The 21279-nt window shown below is 41.4% G+C and overlaps 1 protein-coding gene across 13 annotated transcripts in view; it reads right to left on the reverse strand.

Annotated features, from left to right (window-relative positions):
• BRSK2 (BR serine/threonine kinase 2) overlaps positions 1–21279 on the reverse strand; it is a 319001-nt gene that overhangs the window by 60895 nt on the left and 236827 nt on the right. For all 13 annotated transcript variants that reach the window (XM_074884784.1, XM_074884775.1, XM_074884782.1 and 10 more), the window contains 4 exons: positions 13003–13036; positions 12054–12122; positions 8966–9112; positions 1359–1390 (listed from right to left, as the gene is read on the reverse strand). In XM_074884784.1, the coding sequence (XP_074740885.1) occupies positions 1359–1390; positions 8966–9112; positions 12054–12122; positions 13003–13036 (282 nt within the window). The remainder of the gene's footprint in view (positions 1–1358; positions 1391–8965; positions 9113–12053; positions 12123–13002; positions 13037–21279) is intronic.

Genomic DNA, 21279 nt, shown 5'->3' on the forward strand with positions numbered 1-21279 from the left:
AAGTAATAGGGATCAGCTCTCCAGTCTGATGTAAACAGCATTTACTTCTGGAATTGCTATAAAGTCATTATAGGAGGGATATTTCAGAGGTTACAATTAGAGATTTCACCCCTCCATGTCTCCTTCACTTATCTATGAGGTTTTTTTTAAAAAAAAATACCTGCAGCAAACAACACTCCAGTCCTTCTTTGGTTTAAAAAGGTGCCATGTCAACTGGTAACTGTAGAGAGCATGAAAAAGCCATGGGCAGAGTGCTGCCACCATTTCAGGTGAACTAAGAAAAAACCATATTATTCAACAAACTGTTGAATGCCCTCAGGTACCATCGAAGTCAGATAAATCCAGAAGTGAATATTGCCCATAAGACAGAGTTAGAGAGAACAAAACAAATCAAAACAAAGGTGTTTTTTTCCCTGGTGACAGGCTTAAATATCAGTTCATACCATCCTCAAGTATTTCCCAAGAGCAATGATAGGATTATGAAGGCAGGACTTTCCCTATCACCCACCTGGGGAACCTGTAGGTATGCTGACCCTCAGAAGCATGTATCAAAGCATCATTTCCTTGTTTAATATGTGAAGTATTCTCCTTAGTTTGATTAGTTTTTATCATCAGTATAAAAAAAAATTGTTATTTACTTGGGTTTCTTGAAATACTCTTAAGGCTACATAAAGTGCAAGGTCACTTTTAAAAGCCATCAATCTTCCTTATACCCAAACCACTAGACAGGCGTGTACTTTTCTCACAGACCTCCTGTTTCACTGTCAAGACTGCTGCTTTTAATCAAGCCACAAAACTACTCTCGCATCAACAGGTTACAAGGTCAGAAGCAGCCTCTTAGCTTGCTGCGAAGAAGGAGGAGTAGGGATTAGGAGACAGAAAAACTCTTGATCACAGGTGCTTCCTTATCAATATCATCATTTTTGTTTCTACTTCAGAGAAAAGCCAAGATGCTGAGAAGGAACAAATTAAAGCTTTCTTGTCAAGAAGGTATTACAAGGGATTGTCTGTAGCACTTGGATAGCAAATTAAATATGGTGGTTAGTTGGGGTTTTTTTCCTGATCACTTGCAGGTATCTTTTTAACACAGCAAGTTGCTGGACTGAACGTCTTATTTCAAACAATTGCTAGCCACTGTAGAAAATGTTCCTGGCTTGAGATATACATAGATAAAATTATATGAGTAGCACAAGGTAAAAAAAAATTAGATGCCTTTCTGTCCTCTGTCCCTTTCTCCACCTGTGTGAAAGCTGCTTTCAAACTCCAGTCTTTCTCTTCAGAGATCACTAGACTATCAGCTCCTGTAACAGAACCAATAAAGAATGCATGCAAAAGTGAATTAAAAAAGTGTTACTTACATATACCATATGTGTTTCTGAATATGTTCTAGCTGTAAAGGAAAAGAAAACAAGGAATTAGTGGTGTAAAATAGGAAAGGTAACTCTACAAGACATCCTTACTCAAGGCTTATTCAAGTAAGTGTAGCATTCCAGAGATGGATCTGTGCAAACAACAGGAACTTTATGCATTCTCATCCTCACTGGAAATGAGACTGTAATTCTGGACATAAGGAATCAGTCAGGAGCAAATCCCAGGAAAATGCATAAATACAAGGGCTTCACAGGCAAGTGTTTTGGCAATTTAAGTTTTTCCCTTCCTAAGCCCTTCTCCTCTATAACCTAACTGGAGCTAACAAATCGTTCCTTTCTGTATGTGCGTGATAGATGATTCTTTACACCTAAAGTTCATTTCTAGTTTTGTTTTGGAAAAAAAGAGAGAGAGAGAGAAGGAAATTGAAACAGGTTCGAACAGATAATGTGAATAAACAAAAGAAATTGTGCATGTGTGATATGACCTTCTGCCAGGACCCATTCTTGACTGGCTTCACATTTATCATTAAAATCTAAAGACCAAGTAGAATAAGGTTCTATGTCAAAATAACACCATTTATTGTTCCAGCACCTGAACACCAGACTGCAAATTTCTTTTACTTCCCTTTTTCCTGTTTCACACGTAAGTGTTTTACTATGCAATGAAGGACTGATCAAAGGTGAACAGTGCCCTTGTCCACCCATGGAAGGCAGATCCCAGCAAATGTTAGACGATGACCATGTTTTCCACAAGCATGGCGAAAAGAAAGTAACACCCTTTTCCCAAGAGAAACTCTTTTAACAGCAGAGAAAACAAAAAGTTCACATGACATACTTACAGCAGAACCTTTCTATTCTGTTTTTTTTTTTTTTTTTTTTTAAGCATCACACAATAGAAAAGAACATTTCATAGATGCCCAGGGATTATTAATTATGCGGACAATATTTCTCATATTCCCCATTATGAAGCACCTTTGTACGTGCAGAACAATATGCACACTCACTGCACACAGGCTTGTGTTTGTGCAACACACTGGTGAGAGGCAGGGGAGAGCTGGAAGGAAACTCAAGTGCTAACAGCTATAAGGTGAAATCACAGACCCATTAAACTGGTCAGGAAGAACGGAGACAGCTGTCCTGCTCTTATTACTTTCCACTTCAATTCCAGAATAATGAGAATCAGAGAGAAAAAAAAAAATGAAAAAGAAGAGGAACAGACAACAAAATCTCAGAGACAGCAAGTAGGTGTTTGCCACAGAGAGCAAGGAAACAGAGACCTCTGTGCTATGGAACAACAGCTCCATGCCTGGGAAACCAGGAAGATCTGAGGTTGGCTCTATGTGAGATCATTTTTAAAGTGAAACGGCTTTTCTTGAAAACAAAGAAACAAGGGAATGCAGCTCAGGGAAGCATGACAAGAGGCTGGAGGGATCAGTATGAGAGACAAATAGCACCTTTTAAAACCAAGACTGTACAAAATTGCAATCAGAGATGCAGTTGGCACTTGCACATCTAGCTGTATTCTAACCAGCCCAGTCACTGAGAGCACCAGTGCCCCCCAGCACACACATCCACGGGCCTGGGCAGACTTGCACAGCTTCCAGCTGCAGCCTCAGCTCTGTCACAATAATTCCCCTTCATCAGAATTCCCCTTGCATTAGGCGATCCTTTCATCCCTGCACTATTACAAAAAAGGTGGAGCATTCCTGACACACTGCCATCTCCCCTGAGCAGCTTAACTCGGGCTAAGGTACACATTATGGTGTTCCCCTAACAGCCTGCAGACACAGCCTTCTTCCTCCTGGTTCTTTGCAAGCTGAGGTGAAACACAGAACATAATAAGAGCCTATTTTGTACAGTTTCCATGGGACAGGATTTTAGAATGGTTACTTATCAGGACCAGAGTACTGTGAGGATCTGCTAGGGAGTGTACTGTACCTCCTTTGCTTGGTAAAACCACTCTGTGAGATGCATATCTACTCATTATTTCATATACACCACATGGAGGGTTAGAGACAATAATGATTTCAGACAAGATGCAGATGATACAGCTAAGTGATGTCCAAGACTCTTTCATGCTTGCTTCTCCTGCTGCATCTTCTGTCTCCATGGGTCACATTGTTCTTTTGTGCCTGTGATATGCAGAAACGCCATGGCGAAGCAGGCGACAGCACTTCATTTTCTGAGTCACAGAGGGGAAAGGAAGGAGGGTCATCAGTTCACGTCTTAGTCATAGAACCTCTGGGCTCCTTCAGAGAAGATGTCAAGGAGAAATCCCTTCTGCCCATCCCTGCTGATCATCCTCCTTCAAGCTAATGAACCCATAGCATTCTTCTGAAAGAGAAGCCCCGTAGCACCGTGATATATATTTGAAGGTGTATGAGAGCTCTCCTGGCTGCTGTTTACCTACACATCTGCCATTCAATCCACATCAAAACCATTGCTGTGAAGTATGCTGGGATATCCCAGATATGAAAGGTACTCTACGAAACCAATTTCTGTTCTGATTCAAACGTAACTGCATTGAAACGTTATTACAAGTATGCTTGCTGCTGCCAACATCTTCACTACTTTTTTAAAGGTAATTAATTAATGCTTTGTTGCTTTTCATCTGCACTAAAGTGACAGGAGGGTTATGGGAGGGCGATTGGTTTTGACAAGGAGAAGTCTGTATGCTTTTTACTATGCAACGCAGGGGAGGGAGATACACAGTGGGAGCTAATCTCACTCCTCCTGCCTTCATTTAAACACAATGTTTAAATGCATTTAAGTGACGAAGGCATTTAACAACCCTTCCCAGAGGGTTCTTCTTGCTGTTTGCACATGAGTTTGCCAAATTTAATGCCATTTTATGGAAGCTGTAAAAATGCTGCTTCCTAATATCTCCTAGCCACCGCAGGCAATTGTCTGATGACGCCATCTCTGAAACGACAAAACATGCCCAGATCCATTGCACATGCACAGTCAGAGGAAAGACTTCTGCAAGCTAAAATGCTGTAATGGAAGCAAAGGGGGAATTCCTTTATCATGGTTTTATGTAAAAATACTTCCAATATATATTCAACTTGTATACTGAAGTAGCATCTACAGCCCCACTCACAGATGAGAGACCCATTGTGATACAAAGCTGTACAAGCTCATCAGAAAAAGAGGTCTCCTCCCCCAAGGAGCTTACGTCTGATTTCTAAGGCAGGGAACAACAGATGGAGACAGACAGGCAGATGGAAAACAAGACAGCGCTGTCTACATCCTCGGCACTGATCTCAGCAGAGCGGTTGCCAAGCTAAAAAGTTCTGACCTAAAGAAAAACTTTCTCAAAGTCTGTGGATATGAATGAAGGCTTCTGGGCTTGAACTCATGTCAAATTTCAAACTTCCCTGTCCAGAAAGGGAACAGTCTCAAACTTATCTGTGCACTAAATTGACCCACACCTCAGATGAAGAGAAGATCCTCTAGTCTGAGCTTTAAACCTACTGTATAACGTCAAGATAGAGGCTTTTCCTGACCAAAGGATTCAAGCTGGCAGTGCTAACAGCACTGGTGAAACTATTATCTGTGTCAGTAGTAGCAGCCGTACTATAGCAGCCTCCAGGGACCTTGACAAGGGCAAGGTATCCCTGTGCTACGTGCACGGTGCATGAATAGGCCCTTGGCAGTCAAAAGCTTACAGCCCAAATACATCAACTGGACAATTACCTCCATTCTACAGGTGGTGAAATGAGATAATTTAAATGATGTAATAGGCACCTTACCATAAGACCTTCTAGAAAAACAAAGAAGTAATCAGGTGAGTTTTCCCTTGTTCATTTTTTTAACATTCTTTAGATGGTGTGGTCCCTCATTAGCATACATTAAATCCAAGAAGAAACAAAATCAAACAAAGATCAGAGAGGAGATTCTGAAAATGTGTGCAGTTTAAATTGGATAATATTCAGGGACAGGTATTTCAGACTAAGTGGACACCCAACACGGAAGACAAGTCATTCTTCTCTGGAATAAAATGTCAGCTAAAATGCTGTAATGGAAGCAAAGGGGGAATTCCTTTATCATGGACACTGGAACAGTAACAGCTTGTGTTGGGTTTGTGGTGCTCAGTTGCCCTCTGGGCTTAAACCACGACACAGTTTTATCAGAATAGCTTATTCTGCAATATCTGCTCTGATCTGCCTTGCTCTACAGACAAAATTTTGATAATGCTCATTCATCTTTAAAAGAAAAGTGGACCAAAAGCTCCTTACTCTGCCCCCTTTGTCTTAGTGTTTCTGTAGAAGAAAATATCAGCTGAGAATGCAAATGGATTCCACTACAGGAGCTGTAATTCTCTGCTGTAGAGATGCTGAATCATTTGAAACCTCCAAGGAAAAAAACATTCACTTTCTGAAAAGCACATAACTAAAGAAACCTCATCCTGCAGTACTGCAGGCACCAAGAACGCTTATTCTCTTCCATAAACCTTCTCAAACTTAAAACTAGTTCACTTTTTCCTCCTGACACCACTCTTACTAGAAAGCTGTCCCAGAACCCCACTAATATGGCCAAAATGCTTCTTCTAATTTCTAGCCTACTTTCCTGTAAGGCCATTTGACATACATTTGTTTTTGTGCCAGTATCTTCCTTTAGTTTAAATAATCCTTCTCTCACTAGTAATTACCTCTAATGAATATGCAGACGACCAGTACAACCTTTCTTAGACATCATCTGTGTAGTCTAAGTGGAGCTCTTTTAGGCTGTGCTATTCAGACAGGCTCTCTCAAATGCTGACCACCTCAGTACTCATTCTTTGTTTGTTTTCATCTTTCATGAATATGGGTGGTCAGAAACACCATAACCAGCAGCTAGGATGAACTTTGCAGTGTACTGAAAGGAAAACATGGATTCTTTTATTTTAAAGCATGTTTAGTAAAATAGGCCCAATAAAGGACAGTGGTAAAGGACGTCCCACTAACCACACTTGAGACTACATAATACATGGTGAGCATGAACAATATTCCACTAAGACATAATAAGGTCTTCTTTCCATAAATGAATCATACACAAAGAAAGGTAATGTCTATCTCTTAAGGCAGGAAAGGGCCAACAACAATAATTCTGAGTACCCTCCTCTTCATTAATCTTCTCAAGCTCTAACACTGAAGCCGAATGATGACAGTTAAACGTGAATGCTAGTTCTGTTTTTGTTGATCATTTTAACAGATGGACTGGGGAAGGTGTGGGTGTGCTGTGAAATGGCAATTACTGCAGGGAGGGAAATGCAGTTGGATGAAAAGAGATACAAATCAAAAAAAGGAACAAAGAAGAGAGAGGAAGGGAGAAATGAAAGAAAAAAAATCTAGTGACCTTATATTTCACTGTATTTTTATGCTGAATTCACCAGTGAGATATTGAGCATCAGTAATGGTAACAGCTACATCTGTACTTACTGTACCCAAGCCACAATTTCGCTCAGGTCTTTGTATAAATATCAAATTGATTCAAGTGAGATATTTTCGAGGAATAGAGGCTTCCAAATAAGCCCATATTTATACCCTTTTTCACAGGACACAGCTAAAATAGAATTCAGATCTCTCCTCAAAATGAACTATATATTCCCAGTGCCTGTATGGTAAACAAAGAGCTCCCTTCTGCCTGGCAATCTAAGCAACCGGCACGCTAACAGCATAGAAGTGTGACAGCACCAGAGATGGCAAACCAAGAGACCCTAAACCAATGAAAATAAGATTGCAGCTAATAACAAAGAGCTATCCTTTTTTCCTCCCGACTCTCAGCTCTTGAATATGTTTTATTTTGAATTCACAGTTCACTGGTTAGTGCTTGTCAATAAGTATCTGTTTTTTTTTCTCCCTAAGGAAATAAGAGCTCAATTTTGATCAAGAAAAGGAGGGGGGGAGGGGGGTGTCACTCTGGAACCTTGATTTGCCTTAACTGTTTTCTCTCTTACGCGTGTACATTCTCTGCTGTATTGCACAATTCAAAACATTTAGGGACTACGCTCTATGGAAAAACTCAGAACAATTTGAAGAAGATCTAACATCTGATGATCTGCTCCCTGGCATACTCAAACCATTGGCACTAAGATCTTTGAGAGGAAAAAAAAACCAACGGAAAACCTGGTATGTTTACATTATGGAAAGGAAACTAAGCAGAAGAGAGACTTGGTGACTTTCTTGGTCATGAAGAAGAGCTGTTTCATGTCTCAGAGTACAGCCCTAACCTCTGCAGTGTCTTTTCCATGAAAATACTTGGAAAATATTATTTCTTTAAAAATCTGTTTAAGAAAGGCCTTTTAAAGTGCCTGGTATTTTGTGGGGGGTTTTTTTCCCCCATCAGTGCTACTTATGTATTGCAAATGTGATGGCTACTAGGTTTGCAGAAGTGGGGATACTAGTAATATCATAAAGAAGTTTTCACCTACGTCACTAAATAGAGCATGACCTGGTTTCATAATGAATGGAAGAAAGACCCAGCTGCAGCTGTCAGGTAATACTGTAAAGAGAGTTGCGAAGGGAGTTTCAGTTCACTTCTTAGCAGACAGGTGTCTGCATCCCAAAAGCACCACCACAGCTGGCACAGACTGATGCTGTTGTTAGCAATCTCAGCAGAGAGGCCAAGCAGTGATCTGAGAGTTTATTTATAAATATTTTAGCAGACTGAAGAACCAGGAGGAGTTTTAAATTTACATTTCTTTATACATACTCCCACTCAGAATCTGTGAGCTTAGTAAATCTGTATAAAATCATCACCACAGCCTGACAATAGGATTTACAAGGGCAATGTACCCATAAAGGCAGACGCCTCCACTGACAAGCAGGCAATCTTGCTTTCCAAAATGATTTTAATTGCTAATTTTTTTTAATTCCCCAAAACATTAACGCAGTGTTAATGAAGGATACAATCACTACACAGCGCTCACCCTTGTAGGGTCTCTGTTGTAGTGCTGGGATGTATCCCAGATGCAAAGACTCAGGGCCGAATGCCAGGAGCTCAACATTGTGGGCCTAATCGTGCTCAGGACCGCAGGGCACAAGATGAAAGAGCAGACTGGAAGCCACTTGCTCTGAAGGCTGCTAGAGGTTAATGCAGAGCAAATGCAGGATAGAATACAATGCAGGTTGCGTGGCACGGAGTGAGAAGCCATCACTTTTGTCAAAAATGTAAGAAAAGCACGTTCTGTTTAATAGCAAAGCTTCAAATAACAGTCCTAGCAGTTTTGACCTTCGAACAGTCATATCACGTCCCCAACAAACTGCTGTACCAGCCCGGAGAGCCAGACAACTCAGGTGCACTCCAAAATGTGCTAATGGGTCAGTAGCACTCTAATGACATTATGAGGGATTTCTTCTAAATGCCCACTGTTATATATGAAGGAGAATTATGAGGCTAGAGAAGAGACACAAAGGTAATCTGCCCTCAGGATTCAAAAGAGAAGGTAACTAACTTCTTCCCAAAGGCTCCACCAACTCCACTCATTCTTTGCTCAGGAGGAAACACACAGGAGTTGCAGTAAATCAACAAGTTACCTTAGTTATTCAACCGGAACTGCAAGAAGGTGACAAATGAAGCCTTGCTCACATGACTCACAGCAAACGCCTTCTTACCGTGAGACGTTTCGAGGCATCCACTTCAATCATCCCCCGCAAAAGGTTCTGACAGTCCGGCGGGATAAAATGTGGCATGTGGAACACTCCACGTTTCACCTTCTCCAACAGTTGCCGCAAGTTGTCGTCATCGAAAGGCAGGGCACCCTGCAGGGATGTGACAGAGTGGTGGATGGGAGAGATGAGCGAAAGGGAATTGGAGAGGGCAAAAGGAGAAAAGGCAGGATAAACATGGTGAGAGAATGGAAGAGAGGGAGTCAGCTCATAATGAATTATTATAACAAGTGAAAAAACCTTTTTATCCATTGAAAATAAATAATTTCTCAGTGCTGCTGTATTTACTCCAACACAGGAAACAAAACTAAGGACATAGGGTTTTTTATTAGACCTTTAATTAGAAAGTTACTACCAGTATAGAACATAACACAAAATATGAAATTGCCTTTCCAGGCAAATTCACCAAAGATGCATGGATTCACTTAAATTCAGCTCAAGCTTTTGATATTTTGAAAGTATTCCTCCTGGGCATACTTTCACAGCACCAATGTTTATCATCTCCTTATTTACAATATTCCTGAGACACGTTTATTGCAGACATTGAAAAGGAGGTGAACAGCATCTGAGAGACTGTAAGGAACACCCTCTTTCTGATGGAGCAGTGAAATGACACAGCTGAAGGAAGCCCTAGCCAACATCAGCCTTTGGAAGCAGCAGACATTCGACCTGTTTAATATACTCCATCCAGTTGCCATGCTGTGGTCAGGCCATCAGTTCCTATTGTTTCTCTACTGTAACTCACTTACATAAATGGCTTAAGGATTTTTAGCTGAAATTACATTTCACATAGATCATCAGCTTGCCACAAAAAGCAGCAAAAGACCTATGCTTGCTGCAAGGACAAAAAGGAAAAAAAGAAGTTGAAATCTTTAGGATAACTCCACCAACTGAAGTTGATACCCTTTTATAGCAAGTCTGCACCTTCCTAGATATTCTCACTTCCTTCTTTCACTGCCTAATTCTAGTAGGTGCTGAGCTTCCTTGATTTCCAGGATGGTTTGTGGGAAGCTGCAAGCTGTCAGCTGCTGTGATAATGAAGCTTTAAGTTGTCAATTCTGGCACTGCTCTTACTACAGTGAGTAGTGCATCTGTAGAAGTAATCCTGTGCCTATGGTTTACGGAGACCAACAGCTCCATTTACAGAAGCCTCAGAAAGCCCACCTGATGGCAACCACTACTGGGCACTATTTGCTGTTGTTTGTTCATTCAAGCGGCCTTGAAGAAAGAGCCTTCCTGTCTTCTGTAACCAATCTCCTGAGTTACCTACTTTTTTCCTAACCATTCCAGACTTAAAGGAAAATCAATTCTGATAGTTCAGTACTTTGGCTAACACAATTTAAGCCACGATGAAGTCAGCAAGGCTGCTTTGTGGCATTTCCTGAAGGTAACAACTACAGCTCTTTTATTACTACCAGCTGCTATTAGAGCTTGAGACTTTTTGTAGGGTTTGCCCTGACATAATTAACTGGAGAGCTCTGCACTCTCCATCAATAATAGACTTATTTCAATCATTTCACAGGCTCATGTACATATGTAAAACCACATGAAGATGCTGCAACAGAGAGACACCAAATCTTGACAGAGAATCCCCCCCAAAATGAAAAGCCCACTCCTACAAATCCTAACCATCTTGACACATTCTCTCTTCTATTCTTAAAAATTCAAGAAGTTATATTAAGAACTCATTATACAGTTCTATTTTATCAGCCATGAAAATAGCTGCTCAGGAGCAATAGATGGCCAGGTGCTATCTAGTGAGATAGTTAAAATTCTTCCCTTGCAACGTCAAGATAAAAAATCTGAAACTTCAAAAATGTTGGTGAATTGTAATGACTAAAAAGGAAAAAAGAGTAATATTGGTTAAGGTGAATTAAAGCATCATACTGAAATTATGTCAAGGTATTTTGATTTGGGCCATTAAAAAAATTATCAGCATATTCTTTGAAACAAAAACCCTTTAAAATTTTCAAGTATTTTAAACAAAAAAAATGTGCCAAATCTAACTCTGTTTGTACATTGTACAAATGCTTTTGTCAAAATAAATCCTTTAAGTGAAGTAATTAGGTTTACTAGTAAATGTACAAGGACATAAAAATGTGACTTCAGGCTCGTTATTTTTATAATTGTAGATGATCATCTGAACTATTATAGATGTAAAAAGCTTAACATGCACATAAAATCTATTCTCATACACAGTACTCAATCTGCACATGGTATATGCTTATATGAACAAAAACTGTATTTTTCTACATTATATTATGGAAATTGATAAGAAGTGCCAAGCCTGTCTGCCTTCAGCTGGACATCCAATTGTTGTATGTTTAGGGGTATTACATTACCACTGCAAATCAGAATAAATTCCAGAGAGAACTGAAACTTTGATCGAAAGAAGGGTAAGTTACAAGGTACCACATTTTGAATACTAAAGAAAGCATTACTGAGCCAGATGGAAACTAATTTAAACTTTGTACTACTGGCTCAGTTTTATATTCCCAAGTGTACCAAATTAAAATGTAGCTCAATACTTGCATGAAACAAAATTGTTGCACTCAAATCTTCTCTTGATAAAACACTGCAGTTAATGTATGCATATACCTACTGAAACGCATATATACATAGAGCAGAAAAACCAAACACTTCCCAAACCCAGGCGTGTTTTGATCCTGCGAAGGACAACTTATTTGACACTCTCTGTATCCTGGAGTTGTAACCTGCACATCCTTTCCAGTCAAAAAATGCGCTGCAATGTCACTACACAGCAAAGAGCGTTTACGGGTACAAGTTTTTGATGCTTGTCTATGCTCTCCTGTGCAGGGCAGCAGCATTTCAAAGAAGCAGTGAAATATTCCCCATGCTTTTCCTTTGGGACTGCTGTAGAAGTAAGAGGAAAGGATGCAACTGAGAGATACAAAAATAGGGGAACTAAAAAAACCCATCTGTACATGATGTCAATAGAATCACCATTAAATACAGCAGCATTTTTGGATTTTTTCTTTTCTTTTTAAAGGATAGCGCAAGGAAGATGACTCACCACTAGCAACGCAAATAAAATGACTCCGCAGCTCCAGACGTCTGCTTTCCTTCCATCATATTTTTCTCCCTGCGCAGCAATGACACAGAGGTTCAAAAGACTGCTCACTAGTAAATGAATTAATTATCCTTGAAGAACAAGAGAGGGAAGAATGGGAAACCCCACATTTCAATTCAGCCACGTGCTTCCCAAGGCGGCCTTCCCAACTAGGAGGCCATGACACAGCTCATTAATTGAATTTTTATGAACATCAGCTTACAGTCTTATCTGGGATCTGTGAGAACAAGCTCAGAAGTGGGGAGCAGGGCAGGAATGGTCGACAACTCACAAATGATCTGGCACTTAAACGGTGTCAGAGGTGCATTAAGGATGTCAAGAAGGTGTTCTTCTCTTCCCTGGTTCTTCAGGGAGCTTGTCACCAGTCACATTACTTGCAAACTCATAGTATTGTCCAGACAGTCTCTTCTGCACACTTCCTGATTGGCTTTACATTAAAGATATGCCTTAAAAGAGGGAAATCTTGGCCACTTATTTTCAGAGGGCAAAGGGAGACCAGAGGGAAAGGATAGTCCATATCATTTAATGGAAACCAACACCACTGAGAGCCAACCCCAGTTCTGCTGAAATGACAGCTACATCAGAGAGAGGAAAGTGCAGGGGACTGCATCCCCTGAGTGGAAAAATCAAGTTAAACAAGGCTGCTGTATTTCTGTCTGATCACGTGGCACGAAGGGTACTGTGAGAATAACATACAATCATTTCCCTCATCTGGTCGATGTGGCCTGATTCAGGGCCGAGCCAAACAAACAAAACCATAGTTACGTTCCTCGTGTCCTTTCCAATGCTGTCTGCCTTGGACAGACTTCCTGTACAGAGGGTCTATCTGCGTACTTGCAATGCGTGACGCTTTATAAAATTTATTTATACACACTAATGTTAACCAACTTACCCGGATGACTTCAGGGCAAGCATAATGTGGTGATCTGAAACACAAAATACAGTCAGATGAGCATGTAACAGCCTGGTATTTATGGATTACATACATTTCCATTTTGTTTAGCAGATTCACGATTGGTTCGCTTATACAAAACGCAAGTGTGCAAAACCAGCACTTTTTTCCTTACAACAGTGAGAACACTTTTCTAAGAAACTCAGAAAATGGTCAAGACCTAGCATAACTCAAAATTTATGGCCCTACTATTAATTTCTTAAAAGTGAGGAAAGGAAGAGCAGACCAGGCATATTCTGTGACTATATAGAATTCCAGCCCTCTAATCCCACCCTTTAACTTGGCCTTGTATCTCTCAGAAGGAAGGCCCACACTGGATAGCCTTTTATGAGAAAAAAGACAGAACAATATTTACAGACCAAACACACGCATCCCTAAACCATACCTTGCATCTCTTCTGCTAAGATTGCTCTCAATTACTCCAGCGGACGTAAAAGCTGCCGATACATGATTTCAACATGCAATTTTTTTTTCTTTAAAAAAACTAAAAAGGATGGACAGTAGTACTATCATCTAGGGAGTTAATATATTCTTTTCGCATCCTTCTAGCCATATATCTCTGGTTTGATTCCTGGCTGAGAATAGTTAATTACTTCTACTTGCCAGGTAATCATTTTAATTCCTAAAGATTAGAGCCTCGGCTATTTATTTTATAGCCTTCATTAAAGTAACTTGACAAGTAAAAGGGATGCAAACTGTCTGAGACCTGTGTGCAAATCATGCTATTGTTTATACTGACACCTCCCAGCAGTCCCTGAGCCTGTCTTCATTTGTGCATTTGTTTCCTGTGACAAACGCAATCATGTCTGGGCAATACCTGTCTCACAAAGTAATGAGCAAAACAGAAGCACAGTGAGGTTAGCTTTGTGCTAGGATGCTACACTAATGCCCAGTGAGACAGCCCATTAATTGAATTTCCATACACACTGCACTTATCTTATGGCAAAATATCATCCCGTGGGTATGGAATGCCCTGATTTGGTATCACAGCTTTTGGCAGACCATGATAATAAACTGAGGGTACACTGGGGACTGCAGCTACCTTGACAGCAAAGCTTAAGCGAGGAGAGAAAAATGCAGTTGATCCCTCACAAATTCTAGGAAAGGTGGAACTCACGAGTTTCGTACAATATTTAATAGTCCCCTGCCCCCCATTTAAGAGATTATCACAGGTATTCCAACCAGGCCTATCTGCTCAGTAGTGATCCCAGGTGTCTTAATTTAGACTGGATTTTAAAAATTTGACTCGATTTGAGTGTCAAAACAGATAATGGAAACCAGAGCCTTCCCTCAGAGAGCTGGCCAGAGTTGGCACTTGGGAGATCAGAAAGAATGGACTTGTGCCTAGCGGGTAGGACAGACTGCCTGGGCTCTCTTGGCAGCTCTGTCACTGCAGCCATATGGACGTGGACAAGGTTACTTAACGTTTTTAAAAGCTGCAGCTGACCACAGTTTGAAAAAGGTGATCAGAACCTCACTGTGAGTCAACTCTTCTGACTAAAACAAGAGCAATGCCACCACAGCTTTCATAACTCACCAAAGTTTGTATGACTGAATTCACTGTACGAGCCTTTAATCTTTTAGGGCAAAAGCTTCTACAGTAACAGAGCATAATGACAATAATGAACTAAAGCTAAAGCTGTCAGCAATGTTAATAAAATTGCTGCTTCTTGACTAAGTGGGGACCGATTTGGAGGACTTGCAGCATATTGCTGGCCACCACTGGAGAGAAAGCGAGGTCAGAGTGAGACACTCTAATGTATATTGTTCCCTGTGAATTTGTTTCTTTATAGCAATCCAACAGCTACTCTGCACATGCTCTTTTTAATACCACAAAGCCTTAACCACTAAACAGTCACGTCACTGGACTAATGCATGACCTTACAAGCTTTTGGAAGACAAGTCCAATTATTGTTGTGAGAATGCTTGACTAGTGGTGGTGTCTTTTCTTCATATCATAAAAATGGTGCGTAGTGTACAGGCCATCCTTAAGGTACACACAAACCAGAATTAAGGAGCAGCACCAGAACTGGGACTGCAACACAGGACTGGACAAGCACAGCCAACTGTCACCAGCGCGGGATTGCTTAGATGGAACAGGGAAAGTGGGCAGTGTGGGAGCTGCAGGGAAGGTAGTAATGCAGCTATAATTTGGAAAAAAACACGGTAGCAAAAAGAGTATAGGAATTACATCAGATCATGGACATTCACTCAGCTTAGTCACCTCAGAATAGAAAAACCAGTTCTAACATGTTCTGTAGCTGAGTCACATTAGGTATATTGGAAAACATATCAGGGTGTAACAAAGGAGTGAAGACACAATCTAGGCAACTGTGGAGCTCCTGTCACTTCGCATGTCTGAGTTTCTCAGTCTTGTATGCATTTTAGCTTCTGCCAGGTACGATGCTACCATTGCCTTTCCTACAGAAAGTGAGTCACAAAGACACACACAGTACATGAAATGGCTACTACAGGTGGTGTCTGTGGCTGAGCTACAAAGTTAAGCCAGGCCTCTCAAATCCTGCACGGTATCCTGTACAGTTCAGCATCATCCTTCAGCACAATACTTTTTGGGTGGCCATGCCATCTGGCGTGCACTGGAAGAGTCAGTATCTCAATTTGCGGAGTGCTCCTGAGTTTTTATTTGTATACAATGACTTCAACAAATATTTCAGAACTCTTAATCGTGGATGCTGAGCAACGCAACTACCTTGACAGCTTCCTGTGCTAACATCCTTGAAAAGAAGAATGTAAGCGTTGTGAAGAATCCAAGATAGGTACGTACCTACTTATGTGTCCCACTAGCAAATGCAATTAAAGCATTTCCCTTCCTGAGGTCAGCTGGAGTGCCGTGGAATCTGCTAGGTGTCTTACAAGGCACCACTGAAATTCTGCTAAAATCTAGGAGAATGGGTGGAGAAAATGCTATAATAAATCCTTTGAACAAGTTGGATTGATTCGATCATTCAACAGCTGCACTGCAACTGCCCAGAGAGCACAGGTTTCTGGCACAGCCATTCTGAATTCTTGCCAGCAACACACTAGCTAGATATCTGCAGCATTATCTTGGCTATCAGCTCTAAAAGGGATCCTCCGGCCAGTCAGAATCCATAGCAAACTCATTTCTATGCTGCCAATCACAGAGCAACTTCAACTGCTTTAAAGAGAAAACTCAAATTTAATCAAAAATCTATTTATCTTTCTACAGAGTCATGAATATTTCTTTGGCTCTTATCACTAATTATTCAATATACGTGTGTCAAGAGCAACATTCCCCGCCTCTTCCCCTAGGCCATCTCCTCTTCGTTCTGCTACATCTCTGGGCAGCAAAAGCCACAATCTGTCCTTGATAACAAATAACTATATCGCTCAGCAAGATCAAGAAGCAGTTGCTGCCTGCGGGTACTGCTGCAAAAAAAGCACCGATGTAGGCAGTGCTTATTTCAAGGGTGATGTGGATTTTCCCACGCTAGTCTGCCTGGGACAGGAAGGGCTCTCTGAATGGTCATTCACAGCTATGGCTCTAGGACACAGTAATCTTAAGGATCTTGGGGGACCTTAGCAAAGCTTTTATGTGGGATTTCAACCAGAGGACATAAGCCTGAGTGCAACGGTGAAATCCAGGACAGCCTTGGACAGGTAAGTCAGGCATTCAGAAAGAAATGTATATATCCTTGATGTATCTATCCTGAATGTCATCTGAGAAACCAGAAAAGTAGTTCTTGATCTGTGCACATCGCGATACACTGCAGCTACAGCAGATCTGAGACAACCAGGCCATATCTTCAGTGCAGGTGTGGTGTGCCTGTGACCTACAGGTCTCATTACGCAGGTAAGACAGACCTGCACTGTGCACACACAAATCGACTGCCCATGTGTGGTTTATTCAGGAATATACAGCAACTGCTTTTCCAGAGGAGCAGTTGGTTGACCAAGAAGCACAGGGAAAGCTGCGTGATCCTACTCCACAGTGTGACAAATCCTGTGTTACACTGCCTGATTGGTTCTCAGGTCCATCAGAGATGAGTGTCCGTGCCTGGGTCCTTCAAGTCCCATGCCCTAAGATGGTACTACTTGGGGAAGAAGAAAAGCTTCTTTGAGGGCCATTCTTTAAGCCTTACAGCTGGAGGCAGAGTTTCTGCAGAGAGGGAGGAACAAGAAGTCTCCTTCCCTCCGTTTTTCTTATACATCAAGTTACCTTGGTACAAGAGGTTGTACAAGTGCACTGAAGTCCTCCCACGTGTAGCTGCTTTTGCTGTCGCTTGGATGCTCGAGTCCCTTCTTTCCCCCCTGTTAACCACCATCTCCAAGCTGGCTTTCAGAGACAGAGGCTACCCACTAGCGCAAAAGGTTGCCTGTGCTGTCCCCCCATGCTGGGTAGCAAAGGGCTCAGATGAAGGGGAACGCCAGAGCAATAGCAAAACAGATAAAGGGAACTCTTCAGGAGAAGGACAAACATTAAAGCATCCTGAGCGGAGGATGCAACAGCCACAGATCACATAGAAAAGTAAGAGAGGGAGAGACTGAAGAAATGGTTCCAGTAGCAGTGGGTAGTTAAGGCTGCAGTGAAGGCAGTAGCTGTAGGTAAGGCTGCAGTGAAGACCGCAGCTGTAGCTAAGGCTGAGTGCTATTTTGCCATTACAGCTTCAACTCAGTCATTTAGCTTTATATGAGAAAACTCAGCATCTAGCCTTCAGCCATCTTACAGCTGTTTACTCCTCGAGCGCAATTACATTTTTGGGGAATCTGCAAATCACTTCATTAATTAATACATCAATTCAAATTATTAAGACTTGGAACCTTTAAGAGATCATAATTAAAAAAATTAAACAGGGCATAAAGATTGTAAAGTTAAGTATTCCAAAGTTAAAAATTGCTAAAATAAAGCCTGAAGACATTATACTGTACTCTGTGGGTAAGTCAGGGCTGGGCAGTGGATGTGGGGCTTTCCCCAACACCTCTGTTTTACTTGAGGCTGAAGCTGGAAAGTCTGTAACAATGTGAGGGAAGTTTAGTGTCGTGAAGGACAAGCTTGTCATAGAGGCAGCTGACTGACATACTGGAGAATCACTCTCTGCCCCTGCCACAGAATCCTTCTGTGAAAGAAATGAACAGGTACCTTAAACTGAGACGTTCACAGGTAATTATGAGTTGCAGGTTCCCCAGTTTTCAAAATCACAGTGCGACACATCCGAAGTTTGATTTACAGTATTTATAAGCACGTGGAGCTGCAGCTGCAGTCGGTAGGCACTCTGCTCTCCAAGTAAAGGACTGTTATCAAACACTGAGTGTTCTGAGATATTAGGCCCCAGAGTATCCAACTGCACACTCAAAACTGGCTGCCAATTTTGAGTTTCATTTTGCAGAATCACGTGTCCTTATATAAATGGAGATAACCAGATCAATGTGGCAAACATAACACGAAAACAGTATAATTGATATTTGTAAACCTAAGATACTACGATGAAAATCCTACCTAGCATTCATAGCAAGGCTTGAATGCAGTGAGCAGAAATTATGAATGGATCCATAAAATGAATGATGAGGAAAAATCAAACATTAAATAGCCATTTATTCAAAAACCTACATCATCCAAACACCAAATGAGGCAAAGATTTGTTGGAAAAAACCTGTACAAGCTCGTAATTAATGGCCATATCCTGATGTGGATGGGCTAAGTTACTGCTACACTGGTAATCTGAAGAACAGCACATCTTAAATTCTCAGCACTTGACTTTGTAGACTTAAAGCTCTTTTACATACCTTGGGATGTATTATAGGCAAGGCTGGTATTAATGATTATTAATACGGTTGTCTGGTATTTCCCTTTATAATCCTTATTTTAAGTTGCTTATGATTCACCATCAATTTAACAACTTAACAACAATTTTCCTTGCTTTTTGTCTGCCTCAGACTGGTTTCATGTTTGTGTGTGCATGCATGTTGTGTATGGGCCAAAACATTTCCACTATCTAAGTCTAAGCTAAATTAAATGTTTTTTCCCCTACAAAAGGAAAATTTCTACTATCTTCAACTGCAAAGGGAAAATTCAATCTTTGTTTGCATTCTCTAGAAAAATTTACTCAAACTGACACTAGAAAACTGCAGCTTGCAGTTACTAGCAAAAACTCTAGAGCATCAGGATCAAAATCCTACCTGCACTGGGAACACTTCACAGAACAATTTTTCTACCTGAAACTGATACTATGAGCTGCTGTGGTTGGGGTTATCACAAGGTACCAAAATTTAAAACAAAGTGAGTGCAAAACCAATGGGAAACAGATCTAGGACTGACAGCAACTGACTGGGACAACCAGGTAGGTGCAACTAGAGCTGCAACCTAGTGGAAAAAAGAAAAGGATCTGGGCTTTGTGGCCAAATATGGAGCAGAAATGACTGGGAGAAGTCAGCAAGACTAGAGTGTAAATCAGGGAAGGAGATGGGAACAGTGCTGGGAATGGAAGTTCTTGATGAGAGGGGGTAAAAAGTACTGATTCTGGCATTTCCAGTTTTAAGAGCCTAAATTTGCAACCCTGACAATAACTGGATGTAGGACACTTGCATATGTTTTAGATAACATGCACACTTTTATTATAAAGGGGAAAGAATATGTGAAGCATCACGTCTTGTCATTAAAATCCAAAATGGTGCTTGGGCACTGAGGTGTGTGGCAACTGAACATCACTATGATGTATTATCAGCTCATCACAGGTGTGCTGATACACCAAATACAGATGTAAGGGATTCAGGAGCTAGATGGTATCTGCTAGCATTTCCATTTTTACCAAACACACAGCGCATTGGTTGTTATAAATACCCTGACCTCAAAAAGAGCCAATAACCAGTCCTAATGAGAATATGGGCTTTTTTTTTTTTTTTTTTTTTTTTTAATAGGTCCAGGCAATCTGTAGATGTGCAAAGTGTTGCCAGAAATTGCTAGGGAGAGCTGAGAGCAGAGGAATTGACTGTGCTGGGGTTGGAAGTTGCTGCTTTCCTTCACTATGCTACTGACAGGAGCAAGGCTTTCTTCTCTCTCTCAATAAAATCATAATCAGCATTGCTCTTCTCACACGCACACAGCTTTCTGGATCAGGCCGGGGGTTCCCTATGGAGACACCAATATGGGGGAACTGTTGCATACAGTCCGTTAATTGTGGGGCTGTCAGCAGTGGAGTCAGTCTCCGTATCGACTGCCTCTGTAGAGATCAGGTCTGGTGCTGGAGCGAACTACATTTACGTGTCAGCTCCATCCTAGCTCTTGGTTGGGACAGAGAGATCTGGAGGCAGGCAGCACAGAGACTAGCACTGCTCTGGGTTCTCAGTCACCTGGCAGCTCACAGAAATCTCCATCCAGTAGGACTCAGTGTTTTGAAGCTGTGATAAGTGAAAAAGAGAAGTGAAGAGATGGCAAAAATGTACGTTGCCAGGTTTCTGTAAGGAGCAATAGGGAATTAGGAAAGATCTTTACAACCTCCCAAGAACTGTAACTCAGCAGTATCCTCTTTCAATCCTTCATTTTAGCCATAAACCCTTTTAGTTCAAGAAAAGGGAACAAGGCCCAGGGAATGTCCCAACCCTTCCTACTTTTCTAAGACTCCCACAGAAATTACTTCAATTTATGTTCAGAGCAACTTGGGCACTGCAATGGTTTGCTAAGATGGAGAACTGAAGTAGAGAAAGGTAATGCATCTTGTCTAAGACCACCCCGAATGCCTTCAGCAGAGACAGAAATCAAGCTCAGATCACCTGGGTCTCAGTCCTGAGGTTTAACCATAAGGCACTCGCTCTTTTTGCCTAGTGACAACTCAGGATGGATTGGGCAATATCTACCATTCTGAAACACTGCGAGGCAGCATGCTGGGAAGAATTGCTGTGAAAAGAGACAGGGGACTGTCTCTGCATGCCACTGCCTGGATGGGTAAAGAGGAGGAAGAGCCGAAGAGGTCTAAAATAATAGAAGCAGCATACTACCGTATCTTCTGCTTCCTTCCTTGTCCGCTGTTTGCTCACAGACCTCCCCTGCTCCTGGAGGAACGCAGAGACTCAGTGTGTTACTTTGGCATTTCAAGGACCATGTCTCCCTGAGACTGCCTTGCTGTGCAATTTCTGCAGTAAGCAGAATTATTCCTGCAGACCCTACATACAGCTCCTCTTCCTCTCAAGGGTCTAAAGACACTTGTTTAAAACTATGGCTTATTCCTCAGTGCTGTGTATATG

This window comes from Strix uralensis, chromosome 15 (assembly GCF_047716275.1).
Source record: "Strix uralensis isolate ZFMK-TIS-50842 chromosome 15, bStrUra1, whole genome shotgun sequence".
Classification (NCBI taxonomy): Eukaryota; Metazoa; Chordata; class Aves; order Strigiformes; family Strigidae; genus Strix; species Strix uralensis.